The sequence below is a fragment of the Myotis daubentonii genome, chromosome 4 (assembly GCF_963259705.1).
Source record: "Myotis daubentonii chromosome 4, mMyoDau2.1, whole genome shotgun sequence".
Taxonomy (NCBI): Eukaryota; Metazoa; Chordata; class Mammalia; order Chiroptera; family Vespertilionidae; genus Myotis; species Myotis daubentonii.
The window spans coordinates 82,211,816-82,231,691 of NC_081843.1; the positions used below are offsets into that span (position 1 = coordinate 82,211,816).

Sequence of the window (19,876 nt, forward strand, 5' to 3'; positions counted from 1 at the left end):
GAGAGAGAGGAAGGGAGGGGGAGAGACAGAGTAACAGAAATGTCTATGAGAGTCACATTTATTGGTTGTCTCCCACAAACGCCCCGACCAAGGCCAGGGATTGAGCCTGCAACCAAGGTATATGCTCTTGACTGGAATCGAACCTAGGACCCTTCAGTCCACACTCTGGGCCGACACTCTATCCACTGAACCAACTGGCTAGGGCAAGAGAGACTTTATGTGTGGGCTCAGTCCACAAACCTCAAGAGTAGGTTGTGCAACTACAATTTTTATGGTTACCCACCATTCAGAGTGCCTTGTCGACACTTTATGCGCAGATCTGGAAAAAAAGAACAAGCAGATGGATAGTCACATTCAAAAGAGCTTTAACTAAGTCCTTAGTTTTAAATTACGCCAGAATATATACATATGTGTGTGTGTATTTTTGTTGCTGTTCTTTGGCAGATTTTAACTATTAGAGGTGCACCTTAAGTGAAAAGAACACCATAGCTTTATTTCTTCTATGCACTTCAGTTTTCACATGCATGTATGAAAGAAATGTGAGCTCATTCTCGAGGATAATAAATGCAACTTTATTGTGTGCAGCTTTTTTCACACCGAGTATTAGTTTTTCCACGTGAAGTAAGTTAAGAGTTTTGATAAAGTTATTGTTAAGGAGAAACACTGGGCCATAGAAAAAGCTGAAGAGAGTTTTTGTCTGAAACTGGAAAACAGAACAGTCTGGGGGGAAAAATATAGAAAAGTACCACAGGTGGCTAAGAACATAAAAGACAGCTTTGGGGACGAGAGGTGGTGACATTGACTGAGTGGGGAGTGAAAAGGGCCAGGCAATTGTCTCCAGAGGGAGGGTAGGATTTCATGTGGATGTTTAAGGTATTTGCTTGGCACTCATAACCTCGGGGTTTTCTTCTGTGTCTCTAAAGCTGTCGACTTCTCCTGCTGTCTATAATTTTATTATGCAGCATAATATATATATATATATATATATATTTTTTTTTACTTAGCACAAAGTCCATTTTGACTAGACAATAAAAAGGTTCTAATTTTGTGGCCGGCCAGTGAAGTCAGACCTCAGGCACACAGTGGGAGCACCTGGACGATTTAGGTAGCGTACATTCAAAGTTTGCTTTTTTTCCTTTAAAAAGTTGTATTACCCTGTTGTGTTTTTCTTATTGAGTAGACTCCTAGAGGAAAAATAAGCTCTGAGAGTTTACTGGTCTGCTACAGAACTGGATGGAATTCAGGCCCCCATTTTGCTGAAAGAGATCCCAAGAGTCTCTGAAAACAGACTCCTGAAGAGGCCCCCCCTCAGTAAGTGGCTGAGTGTAAGCACACACCTGCCACCTGGGAGAGCTGCTCGAAGACGCTCCGTCCGGAAGCCACTCTACTGCGGTTCCGGACCTCTTCTGCGCCAGCTTCTATCTGTAGAGAGCCACTTGGGGCAGGTGGACCGGCCACTTTGGGTGAGGCGGGCAGTAAATGAGGCAGAGGCCCCACCACTTGCTAGAAACGTGATACGGGGAACGTTCCCTTGCTTCAGTGTTTTCACTGGCTACGGAGCCAAAAGACTGACAATCTTGTACCCCGACGTGAAAATGAACTCTAACACCAGCTCCCCAGATCCTCTAAACAAGGTACAAAAATTTGCAATCTACACAAGGCTAGAGTTCATAACTGTTCGGTATTCTCTGACTGGACTTTGGACAGAAAAGACAAACCCAAACAGAGGAACATAATTTAAGTGTGGCAGAAAGTTGGAATCACGAGGCCTGAAATACAAAGATAAATGCATTACTGAGGCATGTTCCCCTGGCCCTGAGGTATGTAGGCAAAGAGGTCACACTTGACTGTGACACAAAGAGTCAAAGTGGATGTGGGGCTCCAAGAAAATGTTCACCAGAGGAATGTGGTGATTCACTTATGTCCAGAAATCCCAAGTAAAGAACTGCAAGACATAAGTAGGATCAAATTATATAATGTATGTGATTCAATTTAAGAATTCTGAGCCCTCTTACATTATATTATTTAGATTACAAGAGTAAAAAAATCAAATTACATTCATATGAAACTTTTATAAAAAAAGAAATCAAATCTATTTTTATGAAATTTTATAGTACAATTGTTTTTGAATGGGTCTTTCCGTAGGTCACCATATTTATAATTCCATTTACATCTGTGTAATTCTTCAAATCAAGAAACAAAAGGCAGTCAATAGGAATCTACATTTTCATTTGCAAAACTCCCTTCAGTTTCCAGGCCAGTAGCACACACGGCGATGTCGACTTGTCCTCCAGACATGGACCGCTACCAGAGAGCCCAGTTCACGGAGCGTGCAGGCCTCTGCTCATTAGGAACGCTTTTTGGTTTGGCTCACGTTTCAAGAAATTCTGGAGCATGTCCATGCCGTCCAGAGATCCCCCGGGTTTCAGGATTAGGTTTCTGTATTTCATTCCAACCTAATAAAATAAAACATCATGCCTAACAATTCACGGTCATAATGATTTCGCAAACCTCTAGATACAAAAGAGAAAGGGGTAGGAGTGAGAAAAAAGGGGACTTTTAGCTCTACTCCGTCTGGGCGGCAGCTCTGCGGTATTTATTTATTTTGGTAGCTAAGCGATCTGAAGCGCAGACCTCTGGTCTTCTACACTTCCCTTTATTACTGTCTTGTCTCCTTTGATTCTCAGCAGCAAACTGACAATGTGAACAGGCAGACAAACAAAAAATAGCCAAGTGGGCCCTGGCCGGGTGGCTCAGTTTGTTAGAGCATTGTCCTGATGCACCAAGGTTGGGGTTCGATCACACAAAAGAAAGCAATCAATGAATGCATAAATAAGTGGAACAATACATTCACATCTCTCTCTTTGTCTTTCTCTGTCTCTTTAAGAATCAATAAATAAAACATTTTAAAAATTGCCAGATGGAATGTATAACAGGTTCCTATTTATTACCACCCCTCAAATGTGATTTCAAAAGGGTTAGCAAAGCCAAGTATTCAAGAAGGCCACAAGCAGGTTCTGTGTACCTGGAAATGGTGACACTGCTCCTGCCAACTGGCTTCTTCTCTGTTTTTATGAGGGGCTCGTAAATCACCCCTCTTCCATGTGGACAAGGAGGGGGTAGGAATAGCACATGTCCCATGGTGCAGGGTGAGGCGTTTCTGTGGGCCCAGCCCTGGAAATGAGGGCCTTTGGAAAGGTGTTTTTGGGAACCAGATCTGCAATTTTAAAATGTATCACATTTCCACCTTGGCCGTGTAGCTCAGTTCACTCAAGAGGCATCCTGATATACCATGTTTGCGGGTTTGAGCCCCAGTCAGAGCAAATACAGGAATCAACCAATGAATGCATAAATAAATAGAAGACTAAACTAGTATTTCTCTCTCTCTCTCAAATCAATTAAAATTTTTTTTAAAAATTCATAAAATATTACATTTCCTATGCCTTTATGTACATAAACACATGAGCAGATCAAGTGAAAGAACTGTAACTCAATATCCATGTTATTCAATATTTTCACTTCCTTCTAACTGTCCTTTTAGGGAAGCAAGGCAAGACAATTCAATGAAGCATAATTCTAAATAGAAACATTAAACCATAGTTCTCAGAGTTAACACTCTTAAATTTATATCCATTATATCATTTGATCTATAGGACCAAGAGTGTTTTTGAATACAAGAATAGCTAGACAATAATAATAATAATAAATTAATTAAAAAAGAATAGCTAAAACAATTTCCAGAAACAAAAGTAATCTAACTTTTGACTTACAACAATGATTCTGCTTGGTACAACCATGAGAGATAAGTCTAGTCAAACCATTAAAGAAAATAAAATATGGATAAATGAAATCTACCAACTAGATACAAAACTAGTGTCCTAGGGGGCCATAAAATGAAAACTTTTGGCGTTATCTTTTGATTATAAACAGAAACCATCAGCTTTTTAATCATTTACAGGCTAACATCTAACTTTACAGTCTTGGGCCCTAATCAGGAATAAATAATCAGTCACATAAAGTTATCTTCTCATAAACTCTAGGGCAATACTATCTAATGGAAATACAATGTGAGGCACATATATGCCTTTGAATTTTCTAATAATGACATCTTTATAATTTTTTGAGAGAGAGAGGAAGGGAGAGGGAGAAGGAAGACACAGAAACACAGATCAGCTGCCTCCTGTACCCGTCCTACTGGAGATCGAGTTGCAAGCCCCGCCCTGTGCCCTGACCAGGAATCGAATCAACAACCTCTTGTTGCATGGACTGATGCTCAACCACTGAACCACACAGGCCAGTGATCACATTTTAAAAAGTTAAAAATATAGGTGAAATTAATTTTAGAAAAATATTTTATTTAAATCAGTATATCTACAATATTATTTCCACATATCTATATATATAAAAGGCTAATATGCAAAGGGTCCCCTCGGGAGTTCAACCAGGAGTTTGATCACTTGCTATGATGTGCACTGACCACCAGGGGGTGGCACAGAATGAAGGAAGGCCCCAGTCAGCAGCCAAAAGGCCACAATCGGCCCGGATCGCTGGCCAGGCCTAGGGACCCTACCCACGCACGAATTTTGTGCACCAGGCCTCTAGTGTCAATATAAAATATTACTGAGATGTTTTTTGTTTTAAGTCCTCAAAATCTAGTGTGTTTTTTACATTTATAGCACATCTAGATTCAGTTCTTCAGCAGCACTAGCCACATTTCCAGTGCTCAATAGTCTATGTGGCTATCAATCTAGACCCTAAAATGTGAGTGATTGTCATAGAATTTATTATTTCAAGAAGTAGCAGATCAGAGCTCTGGAGCCTAACCATACTTTACCTCCCCCCTCCCCTTCCATCTATTGCCTGATGTCTGTAAATTTGACTAGTTTTAAGTTAGGGAGAAGAAGAGAGGCAAGGAAAGACTACATTCTCTGGATTAGCAGTATCGGAAGAAGTTAGAAAATGTGAGTTAGATTTATCTGCAGTCTAATAAAAATATTTTAATCCTTTTATTACAGAAAAATTTAAAATATATACTAACAGCAGAGAAAACAGTATCATGAACCATCATGTGACTATTACCCAACCTCAATAATTTTAATATTTACCTGCAGAAATTTTTAATGCTCATGATCTAAGAATCTTTTATTTATTAGATATATTTCATTGTACAAATATAGGAACTTTTGTGAAAATCTAAATAAAGTAAAAAAGAAATTACCCTAACTGTTAATATCTTACAAAGTATTCTCATGGTGCACAGAGAACTGTAGTTGAGGTGGTGAAAAAAAGCTCTGAGCGAGCTGCATGGTGCTGTGAAGAGCAGCTCATCCTCCTCTGTGTGGTCAAATCATTGCAGAGCAGGGCACTGTTTAGTCTCACAATACGGGCTCAGTGCAGCTCTAGTCCTCCTTGCTCAGGGCTCCAAACAAGTTGATTCAATTTCCTGAATTACAGAGCAATGGCCTTTTAATAGTTTCATTTCCTTAGCAATGAAGTTTGGAGAAGAGTTTAAAAGTTGTCTTGGTAACAGCTTAAAGAGAAAGAAAGAGAGAGAGAGAGAGAGAGAGAGAGAGAGAGAGAGAGAGAGAGGGAGAAAAGAAGAAGAAGAAGAAGAAGAAGAAGAAGAAGAAGAAGAAGAAGAAGAAAAGAAGAAGAAGAAGAAGAAGAAGAAGAAGAAGAAGAAGAAGAAGAAGAAGAAGAAGAAGAAGAAGAAGAAGAAGAAGAAGAAGAAGGGGAGGAAGAGGAGGAGGAGGAGGAGGGGGAGGAGGAGGGGAGGGGGAGGGGGAGGGGGAGGAGGGGAAGGAGGAGGAGGAGGAAGAAGAAGAAGAAGAAGAAGAATAAGAAGAAGAAGAAGAAGGGAAGGAAGGAAGGAAGGAAGGAAGGAAGGAAGGAAGGAAGGAAGGAAGGAAGGAAGGAAGGAAGGAAAGACTTAAGTGAATTTTTGCATTTTTGGAAGGTACCGGGCCCTCTGGGTGAGAGAACATGGTCTGGGAGACACATGCCACAGGCGGAAGAAGTCTTTGCACTAAGTTGTTCTACTTTGCATATGACAGTAAAGAAACTTCAACTGTGAGGAAAGCAGGAAGAGAAGCTCTAAGACAATCACTAACATTTTTCAGGCTAAAAAAATCCTTCAGGAGGATCTGCATATAGTAAGAGCACCTAGTACCTATTCCACGAAGGAGAATCACCATCAGTCACCTCTCTGGTCTTTCATCCGGGAAGTGTATCTTCTGGCAAGTCCTCTCTAACAGGGGTGGTTTCTAAAGCCAGATCGGGAGTTTTGGAGTCAGGCCCAGGTTTGACTCTTGGCTTCACCCTCAGCTATGTGACCTTGGGCCTTGGTTTCCTTACCTGTAGAATGGGAAAATGCCTACCTCACACAGTTTATGGCAGGGGTGGGCAAACTTTTTGACTCGAGGGCCACAATGGGTTCTTAAACTGGACTCAGAAGAAGGAGCTGCGGCCGTGTTTCCCGACGTTGCCATGTTAACACTGCTGCTGGGGAAGGAGTGGAGGGGAGAGAAGAGAACCCTCCGCTCTTTCGGCTCAGTGGGCCGGATAGAACAGCCGAACGGGCCGTAGTTTGCCCACGGCTGGTTTATGGGGAATCAGAGGAGATGATTTCAGTACATTGCCTACTCCCTACTTTAATACCTGGCATATAGTATTCAATAAACCTTAGTTGTCACCTACCCCTCCCCTTTCATTTCCTTCCCTCTGACACTGCCCTATCTATGTTCAGTTTCTCATGTAAATTTCAGGGAAACAAATGCAGTATTTCCTTAAAATTACTTTTGTGTCTTACTACACATGAAAAAAAAAAGCACAACAGACTTCATCTCCACTATTAGTAAGAACTGTAATTCAGTAAGAATACTAAGTAGGAGAGACAAGGCACTCATTTTATCTAAGAATATGTACCTTTTATTTGAGGTGATACTTTAAGAGCATTCAAAACTACCTGAATGAAGGATGTCCACAATCTATGAGTATTGAGAATACTATATAAACAGGAAACAGATTGGGTCTCCTGCTACCTCTGGCATCTCTAAAGCAGCATATACAAGCGCCCACTGCCTTCCAAACCTCCTTCCCTCTCTTCCTCCTGCTCGTGATGATGGACTCTGGGGAGTGCAGCCAGAGTCGGCTCCTTCCTACTTTGAGTAACAGGCATCCGGCAGAGCATCCACCCAGGGCAGGGAATGATGAGCCGGCACCTAACAGGCTCCCGGGCCTGCTTTAAAAGTGGACTTTGAAATCTTCCTTCTGCAGCCTATTTGCAAAGCTCCTTCCCAACAGTACACCCTTTGTTTTCTCCGAGGGTGGGGAGATGGTGGGTGGAAAAAGAATACCTCTGACAACAACAAAGAAGGAGAGAGAGAGTGAAAGACTGGTGCTGGTAGTCAGGGGATAGAAACAAGAACAGTGGCAGGAATCGTCCCTTGACTAGAAGTGGCCTTCTGGAAACATTAAGCAAAGTTTCAATTTGTGAGGCTAGGAGGATAGACCTTTATTTAAGGGGAGGGAGGAGATCAGGAGAAAAAAGATACCCTGGGTAGCAGTATGTGTCAGGGGGATAGAGGAATGGAAGCAGATAGGCTAAGAACTACGGGTTAGATCCCAAGAGGTACCCATTCCTAACAGTACTAATTAAATGTAACAGGTTTGAAGCAGAGGACAAAAACACAGCTGAATAGAACCGTTCCGGTTACAAGGTAAGATAAAGAAATGGGGAATTAACAAGGCAGATTATTAGGGCTCTAAGAGAAACACAAAGGAGGGCTGTAAGAACACAAAGGAAGAAAAACTGCTTCTAGCTGTTTGGGATTCAAGACTTACAAGGTCTGGCCTTGTAAATATTCAAAAAGCAGGTTGGAAATCAATCCTATTTCCTTCCTTTGTCCTTTAAATCAGGCAAAATCTAACTCAGAAAAGGCTGAAGTGTAAGAAGAATCAGTTTTTGGGTGGTAGATTAGGAGAGCTGAAGCAGAGGTTAATCCACTGGTGAGGCCTGTCGGGAGAGGAAATTTCCTATTCTCCCCTAGCAACACATTAACAGCAGGAATTGGGTTTAGGATTCTATGTGGAAAGCACTGGAATATTTAGCTTTACAGCACACGTTCTCCGCCAGGTCGTTGTTTTTCATGTTTAACCAAGATTCTTCAGGTTTCTGTGTCTGGTCTATTACTGGATGTAAGACCTAGCTGCTTCTTTAGGGCATTATGCATTAAATATAATAGCTTCACTTTATCTTGATTTTCTTGGTATTCCTTTCTACAGTGATACCTGATTGCCATTTCTTCTTCATTGATGGGGAAAAAAAAGCTTAGCAATTTCTCTGAATGCAAAAGAGGAGGAAGATAATTCTAGTTTAACAATATAATTGCCTTTGAATCCACAATCTATGACTTCTTAGGAAAATTTCCCACGATGAAATTGTCTTATAAAAAGAAATGGCCCTAGTTAAAAGCCCCGTGTTTTCAACCCTATGATTAGCTGCTGGATTTTGAAACTACATTTGGTGACCTTACAGATATCCTTCAAGAGCTCTTAGAGCTGACTGGAAAAGTGTTCATCTCAAGCACTTCCAATTATTTAAGAGACCAGCTGGAGAAGTAAATGATATGTCTGATAATGAGACTTCTCCATTTTCCACTAGAAACAAAAACTTTAGATAACATTTAACAAACGAGTTAAACAGTTAAGATTTTCTATTTACTATCTATATCATAAAAGGCCGTGGCCCTAACGCCATAATGACCAACTAAAGACTGCCGCGGGTGGGCGGGGCTGCGCAATTTTGTGCGCTGGGCTTCTAGTGAAAAATATAAAAAACTAGAGAAGCCCTAACCAGTTTGGCTCAGTGGATAGAGAGTTGGCCTGCAGACTGAAAGGTCCCAGGTTCAATTCCGGTCAAGGGCATGTACCGTGGTTGTGGGCACATCCCCAGTGGGAGGTGTGCAGGAGGCAGCTGATCGATGTTTCTCTCTCATCGATGTTCCTAACTCTCTATCCCTCTCCCTTTCTCTTTGTAAAAAATCAATAAAATATATTAAAAAAAAAAAACTAGAGAAAAAACACACAGAGATAGCAAACAGAGAGAGTCTATCCTATCTAATAAAAGACAAACAGGGTAATTGACCATACCTTCGCTACGCTTTCCATTGGCTAATCAGGGTGATATGCAAATTAACTGCCAAGAAAGATGGCGCCATTTGAGTAGGGCCTTTAAGAATGTTTTTTGAGAAGCATAGGCAAGAAAGGCATACATTTTAGGTGGAAGAAATAGAATGAATATATTTGTGAAGGGGGAAAGACCTACAGGAACTCAGAAGGTTCTGGGAAGGAAGGATTGCTAACCTCAGGGCTGTGAACAAAGAGAGGAATAACAAGCAGCAAGAAGTTACAAAAATCAAAAAGGTAGACACGGGCCTTTAAAGGTTGCCGATTGGGTCATCCTTGGTAACTTTGGAGAGAGGATAACTTTCCAATTCAGTGGGCGGAGGCAAAAGCCTGGAAGTAGAGGTTTGCAAAGACTGTTTCTTACACTAAGAAATTAGACTGTGTAAGAAAGAACACAGGTTATCAGAGCTAACAGCAATAGCCCCAGATTTTTTCCAAGATGGCAAACTAGGAAGCCTTAGTATTAGAGGAATCACTTCTGAGACAGGAGAACGCAACAAGGGAGTGGAGCAGGACTGCAGAGTGACAGTGGTGTCCAGTTCAGTCGGACAGCATGACTTTGTAGTTGGGCATGTTAATGGAGTCATACGATCTTCCCCAGAACACTCTGAACCCCAAGGGCACCATCTCTAAATGACTCGGTGGAGGAATCCAGGGCTGGGCACTGGCTGAAGGTCATGCTGAAGTCAGGATATTTATGAGAACAGCAGTCCACGGTTGACCACTGCCATTGTAAATGAGTTGGCCCAGGAATGAAGGAGACTTAAAGGGACCTCACAGCTTGGGTAGGGGAGGGTGGAAGACAGAGTGATTGGAAAGGCTAGTGTATAGAATAGGGGTGGGCAAACTTTTTGACTTGAGGGCCACAATGGATTCTTAAACTGGACCGGAGGGCCGGAACAAAAGCATGGATGGAGTGTTTGTGTGAACTAATATAAATTCAAAGTAAACATCATTACATAAAAGGGTACGGTCTTTTTTTTTAGTTTTATTCATTTCAAACGGGCTGGATCCGGCCTGCGGGCCGTAGTTTGCCCACGGCTGGTATAGAATGTAGGTACACAGGAGGTGGGTTTTATTATTATCATTATTTTTTGTGATGGTGGTGGGGGGAGTGGGGGTGGGAGGGATAGTAATCTAAATTACATCAATGCATTCAGTGTGAACATGTAAGGCACTATTCAACCCAGAAACATAAAGTTTGAGGAACAAATCAGCTAGTTGAAATAGGCACAGAGAGTCTGATGTTGGTAATTTGTTCTTCTAATTTCTGGATCAAACAGAATGACAAAAATAAAAAAAAACACAGTGGAAAATGCATTAGCCCTAGAGAAAATCTGACAGCTGACTCTTCTGCAAGACTGGAGACTGGAGGACTGTAACTCAGGAAGGTTTGGCTGGCAGCCACCTGGCAGTCAACTCGCTGTACACGGAAAGGAACAGCTCAGGTTAATGAAGCAGCTTAAATTACTTAAAGGCATTCAGGTTACAAACTATGCAGTAGGCGGGGTATGCCAGTCACAGAAAAAGGGTGTCTCCCACAGAAAATGTATAAGGAAAGTGCGTAGAGAATATCAAAACATAAATAGACCATTTATATGAGGAAGGAGTTTGGTTTTCTTTCCCAATCACCCGTAAAGCTAAAGCACTGTGTGGCACATGTCAAAACTAGCAGCTATAAATGTGCAAATGCACCAACAAAGCTTTCAATTTTAATTATGCAATATATTGGAATGTTAATAAGCAAGAAAATGCAGTAGGCTTTTTTTTTTAAACATATAGAATTAGAGTTAATCACTTGTGTGCTGCAACTTGAAGTGTGACGATTTAAGAAGATGCAAGACTTTAAGTTAAAAGCTGTTACCAAATCTCTTACTCTAAAATCTAGGTGTAATTCGTATTTTACACTAGGAGTTAAAGGAGAGAAAGCAACTAAAATTAACAAAAAGAGAAAAGAATACAATACCTCTGGGTTCATTATTCCTTCTTTTTTAAAACAGCTGTAAAACATATCCATGGAAAATACTTCACTCCAAAGATATCCATAATATTGGCCATCATATCCCCCTGCTAAATGTCCAAAAGTAGCTGGCATGTTTGTGCCTTTAAGGAAAGATACATTTCAATCAATGTGATGGTAAATGTTAATTACCAGGTGAGGTTAGCAGCTAGCTAAGGTTTCCTAGGGAGCCCTGCTGGGGGAGGAGAGATAGGATTTCACCTCCAATACAACCTGGGTTTCCTTGTGCCCTTGGTCAAGATGTTTACAAACTTCCCTCCAGGGATGGCTCAACCTCGAGCTGGTTTCGGCCCTAAGCTCTGGAATGCTTAACAATAGTTTCAGAGGCTTTGTCCACACCCATCAGATAGCTCAGTGTTTCAGAATTCCTCAGTCCTTTCTTCTCCCTTAGACACACATGTGTTTTACAAATACTCTAATATTAAGCCTATTCTTTGTCACATCTTTATATTTAAAATGTGTCAGAACGGCACTTATTAGGTTCATAATTATGGAAAATGAACTCTTTACTTGAAAAGCTAAAAAGGTTTTTTTTGTGTGTTTTTTTTTTTCTGTATAAAAAGGTTTTTAACAACTCCATTTACCTCTAGGGATACATTCGAAAGGATTTTGTCGAAGTGGCCTCAGGCACAAAGCTGCTGTAGGGTCAACTATAAACAGGTCACAGAAGGAAGTGAGGAGCTTAGACTCTACTGACTATTCTGAACTTTATCATCTCTACAACTATGACTGATTCATTTAAGTAACAACTTATTGGTGGAAAAAAGTCTCCTTGCCAACTACATATAAGTAGAACTACATGTTAGCTTTAAATATACATAATATAAGTGTAAACACATATGTGTGTGCAGCTATCCACCCACCCACATGAATCATCTAAGTATTAGGTCAGAGATCTAAGTCCAGCTGATCTCAGAGTCAGAAACAACGCAGAAGTCGTGCTTCTCTCTAAAACTGCCCCCACTCCCCCCCCCCCCCCCCCAGCTTCCTCCTGGTGCACACAGGGAGGGAGGAGCCGGGTGGGGTGCTGGCAAATGTGAATGGCTTTCTGCGCTCTGGGGTGGAGGCCAATTGCTCACGCCTGATTACACTAAAATGCTGCAAAAGCTGGAGCCACCTTTCCTTCAAGCACATTTGGAGAGGACAACTCATAATATGAAAAGTCCAAAAGTCATGGCCCGATGACAGAAATCAGAAACAAAATGCATGAGGTAATCTGCCTGAAAAACCCCTTCTTCCCTGGCAGCGTGAGGAGCACATCCTGTGCGACACAGGAAAAACAACTCAAGTCGTAACAGAACTTCCGTACCTGGAGTGGCCGCAACACCTAAAATTTCTGTGCAGCATTTGGCATATTCACTTGCAGCATCCAGCGATGTGTTGGTGTGGAGAGACTGATCAACTTTGCTCAAAACAATCTGGCGCAGGGTCAGAAGACCTAATAACATAAGAATGTTTGGGCATGTTTTGCAGAAGAGAACTGTGTGATCTAATAGCACAAGATCATAGATTTCAAAAGTGACTCCTGTAGTACTCATTACAAAATGGAAGCAAAACATCTCATTTAAGATGGAAAAGTAGATGTATTTTTTTTCTTGGACATAATCCCAGGGCTCAGTATTGCTGTGTATTAAGTGGTCTTCCCACATTAGTGCTCTGGAGGTACTGTCATTATTAAAGGGGAAACAGTTCTATAGGAGATGCCAGCAATCCCCTATTAAGCAATTCTAATTTATTTTCCCTTTCTAAAATTACAAGTCATACCTGTGTTGACCAGTCTAGAAGCAACAAGATTTTCAAGCAGATCATCCATAATAGGTCTCCCATCTCGATAATGCTTTGACAGTCTCCGGAGGGAATCAATGTCCCACACCCAATTTTCAAGCATTTGTGATGGCACTTCTACAAAGTCAGTTTCCACATTTGTTCCACTAAACCGTGCAAAATCAGTCTAGAAAGTAAACATAGAGGTCTTTTTTTTAAAACAACAAGAACAAGGGATGAAAAACAAATAGGTGATGAATTACATATAAAGAAAATTCTCTAAAACTTGTCAGAATCAGAGTCAACAGCCCCTTTATTTTTTAATATATTTTATTGATTTTTTACAGAGAAGAAGGGAGAGAGATAGACAGTTAGAAACATCAATGAGAGAGAAACATCGATCAGCTGCCTCCTGCACATCTCCCACTGGGGTTGTGCCTGCAACCCAGGTACATGCCCTTAACCGGAATCGAACCTGGGACCCTTCAGTCCGCAGGCTGACGCTCTATCCACTGAGCCAAACCGGTTTTGGCTCAACTGCCCCTTTAAATGAAGGTTTAGAAAAACTTAAAATTAAATGAAAATAAAACACAGCAGCCAAGTAGCATAAAAAATAACCCCTAATACTCTATATTAAAATAATGTTTTATTCTTTTGAATCATAAACAAACATGGAACAATTATCCAGAAATCATGACTGGAAAAAAAAATCAGGATTTTTGTACTGATTTCTAAACTGATTTTTCTCTACTACTTAACTACTCAGGTTTTAATCAAAATCAATTAAAGAGTTAAATTACAACACTACAGACAGATACCCTTTGTGTATGTGTGATGTTTTATGTTCTAAACTTCAAGTGAGTGTGTCTGAGAAAACCATGTTTATAGAAAGTCTGAGTAGTACCTCTCAGATTAGGTAGAAGATGTTACCGTAAAATGAGAAGCCAGCCATTGCCCTGGCCAGGCATTTTTATTGATTTCAGGGAGGAAGGGAGAGGGAGAGAGGGACAGAAACATCAATGATGAAAGAGAGTCATTGATCAGCTGCCTTCTGCACGCCCCCTCACTGGGGATTAAGCTCAAAACCCAGGCATGTGCCCTGACTGGGAATCAAACCATGACCTCCTGGTTCATAGGTCGATGCTCAACCACTGAGCCACACTGGTGGGGTAATAAAAAACTTTTAAAACAAATTTAAAAAATAAAATGAGATGTCACTTCAGTGGGAGTTAGGCTGTGTATTAGTTGGCAGGAGGGGTGAGATAAATGCGGCTAAAGAAAGGAGAAACAAAGAATATATTCAGAAGTTAAAGCACTCTTCTGTGAATAAAAAAGGGGTGCTATAATAAATCAGTGACCGAACGTAACCTCACAGAGTGATTCCTAACTGGGCAGGTCAAGGTGGGTAGCCATGCCCCAAGCCTTTAACTTCCCTAGTAAAAGGTTCTCTTTGCCTTAAGCAAGCCCTGTCCATTGTTTTTGTGTATCTAGGTCAGTGATGGCGAACCTTGAACCTTTTGAGCTCGGCGTGTCAGCATTTTGAAAAACCCTAACTTAACTCTGGTGCCGTGTCACATATAGAAATTTTTTGATATTTGCAACCATAGTAAAACAAAGATTTATATTTTTGATATTTATTTTATATATTTAAATGCCATTTAACAAAGAAAAATCAACCAAAAAAATGAGTTCGCGTGTCACCGGTTCGCCATCACTGATCTAGGTTAATGCACATTTGAAATGCCTCTTTTTCAGACCTCTCTGAAAACCACCACCAAGAGAGCACCCAATTTTTAACCACCCTGTAATCCAATCATAGAGATTTCCCACCCTCAGGTAATCTCCCTTACTTCCCTCAATCCCAAACATAAGAACTTCAGAACTGCCAAAACCGGTTTGGCTCAGTGGATAGAGCATCGGCTTGCGGACTGAAAGGTCCCAGGTTCGATTCCGGTCAAGGGCATGTACCTGGGTTGCGGGCACGTCCCCAGTAGGAGATGTGCAGGAGGCAGCTGATCGATGTTTCTCTCTCATCGACGTTTCTAACTCTCTATCTCTCTCCCTTCCTCTCTGTAAAAAATCAATAAAATATACTTTAAAAACAAAACAAAACAAAACAAAAAACTTCAGAACTGTCATTCGCAGGCAGCATTTGAGACCTTGCTTTCTGGCATGTCTTCAGTTTGGCTCAAATGAACTCCTAAAAATTCTCTCCAGGTTGGGATGTTTCTTACATTGACACCTTGTAAAAATAAAGTACTTCTAAGCTCTGGCTAAGAGTTAAAATAAAGGTTTCTGTTGTTGTTTTAGGGAAAGTTTAGTAAGTTGTTGAATTGGATGTCGGAAAAGCTCCTGAGCAGAGAGCTGGAACTTGACTAGAACAGGCTGGTTTTAACCTTCACGCCATCCAAAGAACTTGTGTAAAATTGCCACCGGCAGCGGAGTTTTAGCATTTTCCCAGCTGGGTCACTGGGGTTATCCTTCTGTTGTCTTTCCCTGCAACTCTATCTGATAGGCTTCCCTCTTCACAAGCTTTAGATCCCAGTCTTCACTCCCTGACTTCATCATCCCCGCGGCTCTACGGGGAAGGGAAAGGAAGAGCGGCTTAACCACCGAGAGGGGAGCAGATGGGATGCCGAATCAGCAGCAATAACCATTCTGCTTTTGGCCCAGGGCAGAAGCACAGATGTCAACGCCAACTCACATTCTGCCTTCCTCCCTTTATGCAAAAGATGTTTTGCTTGACTTCCCACTCTAATTGTGCTGATCCTAGATATGAAGACCTGCAAATCCTAAAGGGCCAAAGGAGGCTAAAATCGCTGGGTTGCTGGAATAGGCCACCTGTGTTAGAGGACATCCCAATAAAAATACTCTTGCAGAGAAAGGGTTCCAGATAACTGAGTATTTTGCCTCTTTTTCATATATAATCTTCTAAAAAAACTGATCCTACATTTAGATAAAACAAACATATACAGTAATTATAATAGTCAACATCTATTGAGACTTCACTATGTCAGGCATTGTGCTAGGTCCTTTTCATGTAGTATCTGATTTAAATTCCAAAACAATTGTATGAAGTAAATACTGTAATCGCAATGTCTGAGATAAGGAAATTGAGGCATACCGCGATTAACAGTAGAACTAGGATTTGAAACCATGTGGTCTAACTCCAGAACCCACAATTTTAACCACAAATGCTCTAATGCCTCCCCATCTTATAGGAAAAAATGGGAAAAATAACAGGTTAAGCTATAATGTTACAAAATGACTAAGTGTTCTTGAAAGGGATCTGAAGTAGAAAAATCATATCACATTTGCCTTTATGTGAAGAGTAAGTGTGGTCTCAGTGCACTTCCGTAGAAACCTGACTTCCTCTATGTGCTGAAAGATTTTTCAAAGACCAAACATGAGGCTGACGTGCACATGCCAGCCTTTGTAACCATCTATTCTGGACTGGTAATCTGTAATCTGAACTGCATACTTTTCTAAAGATTATAGTTTTAAAATAAGTACTAACAGCAAATAAACGCAAACTCACACTATCAGCTACCACTAGACAATTTTTTGATAAAATATACATTTTGTACATGCTGCCAGTGTGAATATTTTTCAGTCAATATTTGCAGATGAGGGGAAATCAACCCTAAATAACAACAAAATGCATGTGTGTGCTGGTGGTGGGGATGGTGTTTCAGAGCCTAGGAAAACATGAGCAAATGAATAAGTCATGAGTTAAAATTGAATAAAGTAAGAATTAACACAGTTATGTCATGCAGAGTGGAGAAGAGAAGGCTTATTCTATCTAAAGCCATCTTGCAGTGGGGGAGAGAGCACAGCAAATGAATGAACAGATCAACAATGTCTTCTAAAGAACAAAAGGAAATGTTTGCAAAGAGTAAAAGCTAAAAATAACTCTGCTGCTTACTAATTTCCCGAAAGTCAGTCACGCTGTTTCTCTGTGTGCCCTTTGGGCAATATCATTTAAATATTTTTCAAATGAGGAGTACAAAGACCCGACAAAATTCAAAAGCTCAATTTCTAGCAAACAACTAAATCTTAAAGAGAAAGGCATCCACACGGTCTGTGTACACACAGAAACGGCAGGCAAGTCTTAGGATCCAGCAGCCTGATGGGGGCCGGGCTTGCAAAACAGCGTGGCTGCTGAGTTACTATTCATTGTGGAGGAGCTAGCAAATACCATTCCCAGTTGTAAACTGTGGGTTCCAAAGCACCCTAAAAAGTACTTTATATAGTTTTCAACATGAACAACTTGAAGGTGTTGAATATATTAACTTATGAGCCATAGTAACTGCTGACGCTAATATACTTCCCAGATAAAGCAGAGTATTGTAAAATACACACAAAATCATCTAATTAACAAATGATTTTTGCATGTGACACTTCCAAAAGTTTAAGGCATTACTGCTACAGGAAATATTTTGACGATAAAAGTGTAGAAAAACAATGTGAACTTAGATTCCTATTTGGTTAGAGGTACTTGAGGGGAAAAAAGGTTGTTTAAAACTATGAGATTTTTCTCTATTATCTTTAGAAACATAAAATAAGATGCCTAAAATACATTCCATTACAGGTTTTTATAATAGACTAGAGGCCCAGTGCATGAAATTCATGCACAGGTAGAGTCCCTAGTGGCTGATGGCTGGGGCCTTCCTTCCCCTGCTGCCAGCCAGGGCCTTCCTTCATTCCACACCGCCCCCCTGGTGGTCAGCGCATGTCATAGCGAGCAATCGAACCCCCGGTTGGTCGAACTCCAGAGGGGACACTTTGCTTATTAAGCTTTTTTATATATAGATGACTTGGTGCTGTAGGTAGTAACTTCTTGCCCTGGTTGAGTAGCTCAGGGTTAGAGCATCATCCTGATACACCAAGGTTGCAGGTTTAATCTCAGGTCAGGGTACATACAAGTAGCAACCAATGAATGCATTAATACATGGAACAGCAAATCAATGCTTCTCTTTCTCTCTCTCTCAAATCAATAAATTAAAAAAAAGAGTAACTTCTCAATTTATACAAAGCAGTGAGAGCTGGAGCAAAATTATATAAACTAAAGCTCCAAAACTTATGTGAGTTTTTGTTATATCTAAAGATCAAAGTCCTGCCCTAGCTTGTTTGCTTCAGTGGATAGAGTGTTGGCCTGCAGACTGAAGAGTCCCATGTTCGATTTCAGTCAAGGGCACATGACTGGGCTGTGGACTCGATCATCAGCAGGGGGATGCAGGAGGCAGCCGATCAATGATTCTCTCTCATCGTTGATGTTTCTATCTCTCCCTCTCCCTTCCTCTCTGAAATCAATAAAAATATTTTAAAAAATATATACTTAAAAAATTAATAATAAAGACCAAAGTCCTATGGGATTTTTCTAATTAAGAGACCATTTGCTTTTAGTGGTTACACCTAAAGTGTTATTTTCATGATAGCAAACCCCAACTCAAAGAAAAGGCATTTGTTAAAGTCAGTAAGTGTACTGTGTTTAGGAAAATAAACAGGCCTCAGAAGAACTGACCTTGGCTGTCTGGGTGATCCCCTATGATTGCTTAGTGGTCATTCCATATCCTGACCTGTTTAATCTACCCCTAAACCTGGGATGATGGAGACGTTTATAAAACAAGGTATTAAAAAAAGGAAAGTGCTACAGTCTCTTAGGCTTTGCCATAAATAAGAGAGTTAAAGGTCATCTTTCAACTTCACGTATACCTAGAAATCACTGGAATAATAGTAATAGAGAGAACCTGAGCCATACTGTTAACTTTCTTATTAGTCCTCACAATAGCCCATAGTTCAACAGCTCAGTATTACCACATCATTTTAAAGACATATGAAACAACACATAATTTGCGGGCATCTTGAAAACTACATCTTAAATTCACAGGCTTACTCCCAAACTGGCTATACCTTCCTGACCACTAATTCTTATATTGAAACTGCTTCTTTTTAGATATAAACAAATACAAGTACTATTCAAACCCACATGCTAAGAAGGTTGGGGAACATGCATACCTTATACACCACTCTATCTCCAGAATCCAGCACATGCCCAGAAAGTTGTTGGTCAATAAGTATTTGTGAAATAAGTGAAGCTGTGGGAATGTTTCTGTATGAAGACCCAAACTTAAACAGCTCTCAGAGACTCTCTCCTATTATCATGCTTGACCTGACCTCTTAGCCTCCAACCTAACATCATCTCACTATTCTGTCTTCTTTCTTCCTTTTTTAAAAAATTTATCTTTATTATGGAAGTATTGTAGGTGTTGCCATCTGTCTTTTTTCAATACTTAATATTTGCATCATTTAATAATATTGTTAATTTTTTAAAAGTTGCATCTCATGTCCTCCAACTAAACTCTAAACATTCAAGATACTATCTCCCCCTACCCTTTTCAACCTCATCTTGGCATACCTAGTATATCAGACACAAGAGATAATCAATAACTTTGTCTCTAAGGTAGCTAAACATTTCTCTTATAAAAACATTTTCTAATTACTTAAAAAGAAACACAGAAAAAATACAGTAAGTCATAGCTTGTCTCCAAGCAGAAATAAATAATGCAAAGATCATCACATTTGGTTTGTGACTTTGGCATTTATTCTATGTACATATGTGAATATTATATGTAAACAAATGAACACACTACTAAATAAACTAACAAAAATGAGATCCTGAAAGAAATCACTTCTAACACTGATGTTAGAAACTATAGGTTGGGGGTAGGGAGCAAAGAATACAAGGTTGTTGATATATGTTCACTGTATTATCAGGGCTGAAACCTAAGAGGTCAACTTGCAAAGAGGGATATGTGGAATTAGATAAACTCATTTATTCCACACAAGCTTACAGGAGACTGATTTAGAGGGAGTGCCATTTAAGAAATGTAGAAGAAAAAGTTC

The 19,876-nt window shown here is 40.4% G+C and overlaps 1 protein-coding gene across 9 annotated transcripts in view; it reads right to left on the bottom strand.

Annotated features, from left to right (window-relative positions):
• Positions 1 to 556: 556 nt before the first annotated feature.
• The window catches only part of NLN (neurolysin), an 82,329-nt gene continuing 63,009 nt past the window's right edge, over positions 557 to 19,876 (bottom strand). For 5 of the 9 annotated variants that reach the window (XM_059694497.1, XM_059694500.1, XM_059694498.1 and 2 more), the window contains 4 exons: positions 12,971 to 13,157; positions 12,516 to 12,644; positions 11,153 to 11,289; positions 557 to 2,456 (listed from right to left, as the gene is read on the bottom strand). In XM_059694497.1, coding sequence (XP_059550480.1) covers positions 2,322 to 2,456; positions 11,153 to 11,289; positions 12,516 to 12,644; positions 12,971 to 13,157 — 588 coding nt within the window. In that variant the 3' untranslated portion in view covers positions 557 to 2,321. Of the gene's footprint in view, positions 2,457 to 2,477; positions 2,514 to 5,204; positions 5,444 to 6,159; positions 6,264 to 11,152; positions 11,290 to 11,758; positions 11,857 to 12,515; positions 12,645 to 12,970; positions 13,158 to 19,876 lie in introns of those variants that run through there. The other 4 variants (XM_059694502.1, XM_059694501.1, XM_059694499.1 and 1 more) reach the window with 4 other exon arrangements.